General features: G+C 46.2%; 2 protein-coding genes across 5 annotated transcripts in view; one reads left to right on the top strand and one right to left on the bottom strand.

Annotated features, from left to right (window-relative positions):
* Positions 1 to 492, top strand: part of PURA (purine rich element binding protein A) — a 124,544-nt gene extending 124,052 nt beyond the window's left edge. For all 3 annotated transcript variants that reach the window (XR_011505803.1, XR_011505804.1, XR_011505801.1), the window contains exon 3: positions 3 to 492. The gene's annotated coding sequence lies outside the window, so the exon portion shown is untranslated. The remainder of the gene's footprint in view (positions 1 to 2) is intronic.
* Positions 493 to 1,910: 1,418 nt separating this feature from the next.
* The window catches only part of PFDN1 (prefoldin subunit 1), a 58,857-nt gene continuing 53,973 nt past the window's right edge, over positions 1,911 to 6,794 (bottom strand). Inside the window, exons 4-5 of one of the 2 annotated variants that reach the window (XR_011505805.1) lie at positions 2,473 to 2,864; positions 1,911 to 2,333 (exon numbers count right to left, since the gene is read on the bottom strand). Coding sequence is in view for 1 of the 2 variants with exons in the window: in XM_044780590.2 (XP_044636525.1) it covers positions 2,250 to 2,333 (84 nt within the window). In the remaining variant the exon portion in view is untranslated. The remainder of the gene's footprint in view (positions 2,334 to 2,472; positions 2,865 to 6,794) is intronic. The other variant, XM_044780590.2, reaches the window with a different exon arrangement.

Genomic DNA, 6,794 nt, shown 5'->3' with positions numbered 1-6,794 from the left:
AGTTTATGTGGTAGAAGACCAAAGAAGGGATGACCTGGGCACATCCACCTGCCTCACAGCCTGCTGGACTGCTCTCTGTTGCTGCTGTCTCTGGGACATGCTCACCTGACCAGCCTGGCCCTCCTGTCCTGCCAGCTCTGCTGCCACCTCCGACAGGTGTGCCTGCCCCCATCTCTTCTGATTGCTGAACTAAATGATTAGCTCTGCACAGACACTTCTTCTACCTTCAACCAGTGGGATTCTAGATTAGCAGGGGTTGCTGCTGTTTAATTCAGTGACTTGATCTTTTTAATGTTCAAGATCCATTTCTTATTGGCCTTTCACAAATGTGCTAAATGACTTTCCTTTTATTTTTCTGGCCAAAGGCTTAGTTTGAAATATATATTTATAATTTAAAAATTATACATTCAAGGTAGTGGCATGATGTAACATACCACTGAATGATTTCTCCACTAACACTCTTATGTTTCAATAAATTTGTCTAAACCTCAACTGTCTGAATTATTCCAGATAGATGCTAAGCCCTGGGTATCTCAGCTAGTGGCCACTGTCCAGTATATAATGAGAGACCTATTACCTTTTAATTCTGGCTGCTATACAGTGTGAGTGCTATTACGAAGGCAGGTTCCAAGGCAGGATGTCTTTCAGCCAGGGCATGGGGCCCTCATTGAGCTAGCATTCTCTCCCTCGTGCCACTCAGATATGGGCTCATCAAAGAGCTGTACCCACTTTTACCCAGAACCTAGGAAAGGGTCTCTTGGTAGCTGTGGGCTGCCCTAGGGCCTGCTCTAGAAGGAGAGCAGGAGTCCACAGAGACCCCAGGCCTTCTTTTCCTGCTGTCCCATCCCAACACACACCCACTCGACACCCACACACAAGACAGAAGAGCTGTCATAATACAAACTAGTCAGCCAGGCCACCCATCTCAGTTTTGGCCACAGGGTGGCGCTGAGCTGCCACAGCAGCAAGTCAGATTTTCCTTGAGCTGGCCTGCTCTGCCAGCCCCGAGAGGCTGCAGTTGACACCTCCCTGCTTCCCTCTGCCTGCCCACCTTACCTCCAAAGCAGGAGATACTGATAAATATTTAACTACCAGCTTTCTCTAAAAATAAACAAAAAAGCCATGATTTTTTAGCATCACCTGATTTCTGTGGAGTAAATGGTCCCACCATAGCTGATTTCACACTACCAATGTGATGTCCTGAATGCAGAGCTGGGAAGGGAAGTGCAAGAGCGCACCACTATATAGTGTTTCTACCATCCAGATACGATAGACTGTTAACTTCAAAAAAACAGGTAGATAATGGCCAGATTTAGTAAAGTATTTAGGAAGGTATAAGTTTTGAATATTTTTATCCTCACTTTTAATATAATTTAATTATAAATTTACACAATTTAATTTTTAATAATTGCTGTGTAACAACTGACTTGCAACAAAATTTCTGAAAACTGAATAATTTGCTCTCCTGAGCCAGTACAAGGCAGCTCCAGCACACCACTGCCTCATAGCCTCTGCGAGGCCTCAGGACTGTAGTGTCCACCTTATGACATTGGCCAAAGGGACACAGGCTTAGAGGTGCTGCTGGTTTATTACTGAATTTTCTTTTGGAATGTTTGGGAGGAAGTGGGAAAGAAATGTTTAGGCAGACTGCCACCGAGGAACCACTGTTCTGCTCACTTAAATTCAGCTATGCCCTGGTATTCTTTCTTCTTATCTGCATACTACATAGAGGCTCAAAAGTTGAGGGATTTACTCAGAGGAACAGAAAAGGGAAAAAGAGGGGAAGGCTTCAGTGCAGAAGGAGCAGGGTCGCAGCCCTGGGGAGGCACAGGGAGGAGCTCTGTGGCACACGGATACAGCCTCTGCCTCTTCTGTTCTCATCCATCAGCTCAAGAAAAGCAGACTTCACAGAGTGGGACAGGTGCCTTTTATTGGTCTGACCAGTATGTGACCAGTAGTAGGCTCGGGTAGAGCCCCCCTATCTGTCCTGGCTCCCATCTTCCCTCTCCTGGGAGTTCATGACTCACCCTCAGGGGAGAGGAGTGTCCTGGGTGGCAGGCAGAGCCAGGATAAAAAAATATAGGGTTGGGATCTGAAAGGAGCTCAGAGTGATGTACAAAACATAGGATTACCAGACCGTCCAAATAAAATATCCATCAGGGCAGAGCAGAGGCCATCTCCCCACACAGGCCCCTCCGCCCTCACCAGGAATGGGAGGGGTCAAGAGGAAGAGCTTCCCCTAAGGCTTCCTACTGGGCCCTTCGTGCCATCAGCATCTCCCGGATGTTGTCCTCAGCTTCCTTCACGCTCCGCTCCAGGTAGGATTTTTTCTGCTACAGTGTGAGAAAGAAACAAGGGTTAGGGTGAACGGGCCGGGCTGGCAGATGCAGCTTTTATGTCCAATGGTTATGGGTCCTTTGTGACCAGTGACTTCTGGGAACGTACGGTCCATTGGGAGCCAGGTACACATACCTGCCCAGAGTGCTCCCCCATCCCCGACCTACAGGCACGGGGAAGGAGGTTGCTTGGTACAGGAAGCAGAAGTGCGCTGTGGAAGGCAGTAGCACTCTTCCCCCAGAAGGAAGTAGACTCTAAAAACAGGCGTCTCAGTACATGAAGTTACGGCAGACAGACAAAGGCCAGGAAATTCCAGGACAAAGCTCCGGCCTCATAACAAACTGTCTCTCAAGGTTTTCCATGGCCCCAGCCAGGCGCCTGTAGCCGCCACTGCTGCAGGATGGACAGTGTACCCTCTGCTCTGTCCAGCGAGACGACAGGCTGCGTGAGTCCTGAGAAGCTGTATCACAAGTCTCACCGAGGCAGATGAGTCAGGATGAAATCTGCTTTTCTAATGAAACTGCTGCCTGCCAGGAATCCAGGACAGTGACACACTGAATAAAACAGACCTTTTGGAAATTTACCTCCTGCTCCATCTGGGGCCTAAATTAAAAATCTCAACTTAGACAAAGAACTTTAACTACTCTCAGAAGCCACATCTGGACCAGGATTACAAAAGATTAGTCAAAGGAAATGATGTCTGTACATTATTTGCCCTGTGGTCATCCCAGAAGTATGGCGGCTTCACCACTGGTCCCTGCCCTGAGGACATAGTTGTGGCTGCATTCCCACTTACCAGACATAAAATGAAGGCTCCCTTTTTGAGGAATACTCAAAATAATTCCCTCTAAGCATGCACATGACTGAGCCACACACTGGAGCCAGTAACGCAGAGCCCAGGCCTAGGCAGCCCAGATGCAGCCAGTGCCCTTCTCTCACCCCTACCCTCTTTAACCAAAGCCGCTGTGCATTCATTTTGACCACTAAGATGCCCAGATGACGTGGGGAAGCCAGGGAAAGACTGCGGCAGAGGACTGGTGAGCAGCCTGGCCTGACAGGCCTTGCATGGGAACTGATCCCCAACGAATGAGACAGGAAAATTGAAATGAATGCCTCTATTGCTTGAGGCCTTCACCATTAAACTTTTCTGGTACCCCTACATATCCCTGCCTCTAACTTCTCCTACTCTCTGTCAAGATATTTTTTTATTAAATGATACATTCAGAGACTTTTTCCCACAGGTGCCAAATGCTGTGGCATCCACGAGTCTTGATCAGTTCTTGTGTGAAGCCGATTCCTATTTGTCTTCTCCTAACTTCAGATTTCCTGAATGCTAGAAAGACCCATCTCTTTACTCATCTCCCATCTGTCCAACTTGAATACAATTCCTTATAAAACAACAGGAGCCCCATAAACACTCATAGTGAGCATGATAATTCAATGGCCACAAACGTATACTGTTGCTAAGGAGTTTTGTTTAATTACATCGCTAAACCTGATATAGTCCTATCATTGCGATATCAGAGTGGGAACTTAGACTTCCTTTGATAAACAACCCTTAGACTTGACTTGTGGTGAGGTAAAAAGAGGGAAATACTAATAACTCCTGACACACCACTGAAGAATGCAGATATACTGGGTGTTGCACAGAAGGGGAGTAGCAGCTAGACAGCGAGTGCCATGTACCATCTGGGCACCTTCCCAGCCCCATGGGAATCTAAGGGAAAGGCTAGAGGGGCAAGCGGGGCTCTGCTCCACCAGTGCTCAGGGAGCCAGGTCTGCTGCATTCCCTCTCTACCAACTTGCTGCCCCAGCTGGCAAAACCATAAGTTTAGAACACAGCAAGAGCTTTTCTACCTACTACCCAGGCTTCTGGACAATCAAATTCAGGCTGCAATTCTTATCTTTGAAATTCTTCATTCTATAACGTCTCTTCCTTCTATCTTCCACTTCCAGTTTCATGATTTTTACCACTGAATATCCACTGAAAGTCTTCAAGTTTCAAAAAATAATGTAAAATGAACTTGTCTATCTTTAAATTAATTTAAATAAACTTAACAAAAAAAATTTTTTTCATCTCAATAGATAGGGCATCCCTAGCATAGAGGGACCTGTTTTCAAACTGTATTTCAATAGTTCCTGTTTCATCCTCAAACACATCTGAGCCCAGAACACCTTCATAATCAAACCTGGAGCAAAGTATCTGTTGGGGGTTGAATTGTGTCTCACAAAAACATATGTTGAAGTCCTACCCCCCAGTACCTGTGAATGTGACCTTTATTTGGAAATAGGGCCATTGCGGATGTAACCAAGTTAAGATGAGGTCATACTGGATTAGGGTAGGCCTTAAATCCAATGATTAGTGTCCTTCTAAGAAGTCCACAAGGAGACAAAGGGACACACAGACACACAGGGAGAACGCCATGCGCAGATGAAGGCGGAGAGTGGAAGGGTGCCTCCATAAGCCACGGAATGCCAAGGATGGTTAGCAACCCCCAAAAGTTAGGAAGAGAAAGGGAAGATTCTTCCCTGGACCCTTTACAGGGAGCAGGGCCCTGCAACACCTTGATTTTGGACTTCTGGCCTCCAGAACTGTGAGAGAGTAAATTTCTGTTGTTTTAAACCACCCGGTTAGTGGTAATTTGTTACACAGTCCTAGGAAACCAAGATAGGACCTGATATCCCAAAGTCCTTCTGGACCCATGGCTTCTGACCACACGGAATAGTAGAGGCCTGGGTAAGGATCCCTTAAGTTAGTACACTAAGATCATACTTCTCCCCGCAAAACCTGTCGTAGAACTGACCCAAAGGAGACTGTAACAGAGGATGGAGAAAATTAAGGAACCAATGATTAAGTCACGTTTTCTTCCTTGGATCTCCACAGCTTCTTCCTAAAGCTCCTAGTCAAACCAGAAATTCTGTGGATCCCAGTCTTCCCCATTTCTGTAAATGACAACTCCATTCTTGAGATTGCTCAAGACAAAATCTTTGGTGTCATCCTTGAATCTTCTTTCTTTCTTTCACATCTAACATCCAATCAACCAACAAATCCTGTTAGCAGTGTCTCAAAATGTATCCAGAATCTGACCTTAATGAATAGCCTCCCAAGTGGTCTCCTTTCTTCTGCCCTTGACCTCCTTCAGTATCTTCTTCACACAGTGGCCAGAGTCATCTTTTAAAACTTAAAACCCTCCAATGTCTTCCCATCTCACATAAAGTAAAAGGGAAAAGCCTTTTCAAAAATCCATGTATAGTCTTGCTTTAGCTGACGCTCTGACCTCCCCTCCCACAACTCCCTCTCACTCATTCACCTCCAGCCACAGTGGCCTCTGAGCTGTTCCTCCAATCCACCAGCTATGCTCCTGCCTAGCCTTTGCTCTTTGGCGCTCTCTCCTAAGAACTCTCTTCCCCAGATATCCACGTTACTTTCTCCCTCACTTCCTCTGGGCTTTTCTCAAATGTCACCTTGTGGGAAAGGCCTTCTTGATTACATGCAGCTCCACACTCCCTATTCTCTTCACCCTGATTTTCCTCCATAGCACCTATCACAACTGGAACCAATATTTTCTGTCTTCTCTTACAACAGGAAAAGGTCCATGAGGGCAGGACTTGGTTCTGTTTGCTGATATAGTCCTAGTGTCTAGAAGAATGGCTGGTATATAATTGTAACTCAACACCTATTGAATAAAAGTGCATTTATCACGGAAAATGATGTGTTACTGATTTACTTGTACATGCATTGCTCCTTTCTGGTTCTCCCTCCCACCCTGAATGAATGAGGAACACCTACCAAAGGAAGCAAAGGCAGAAACTGACATTTTCTTTCAAGGTGGTTTTCAATTTGGGGTATTGCCCTCTAACTTCTTGCCCCTGGATAGACATAGGTTTAAAACTCAAACCTCACTGATCTGGATGGGGACATCAAAGCCTTGCTCCCACAAACAAAACAGGCCCTAAGGGTCAAGCCCTTACACTTTATCAGGTCAACCTGTAAAACTATAAAACAAATCATCCCAATTTCCCACATCCTGGAGTAGGAAATCCTTGAGAAACTGCTCCATCCAAAGTCAGCCTCACAGCTGCTGTGAGCTACAAGGGGACGATGGTTGCTGTGTAAACTCCAGGAGGCATTTTAAACCCACACCTTCCACCAGGAGTCCCAGGAAGGCATTTGCTGGCCTCACTGCAGCAATCTCCCTGAGAACCCTTTCTCTAGGAAATTCTCTAGTGGCATCAAACCACAGAGCTCTGGGTGCAGTGTCATTCTTGTGGGGCCTTCTCCTAACGTGAAATTCTGAGATTTCCTGTGGGGCTCAGCATGGCCAGGGAAATGACATTGTTGGATGACAATGCTCATCAGCCTGAGGTTCTTCTTTCTGGGAGTCAGACTGAGGGGCTGGTGTTTCACTGTCATATTCTCATGAAGGAAAGAGGCTCAAGTCCCTAGAACTTTTCTG

The sequence above is a fragment of the Equus asinus genome, chromosome 9 (assembly GCF_041296235.1).
Source record: "Equus asinus isolate D_3611 breed Donkey chromosome 9, EquAss-T2T_v2, whole genome shotgun sequence".
Classification (NCBI taxonomy): domain Eukaryota; kingdom Metazoa; phylum Chordata; class Mammalia; order Perissodactyla; family Equidae; genus Equus; species Equus asinus.
This window is presented reverse-complemented; position numbering and strand designations above follow the sequence as displayed.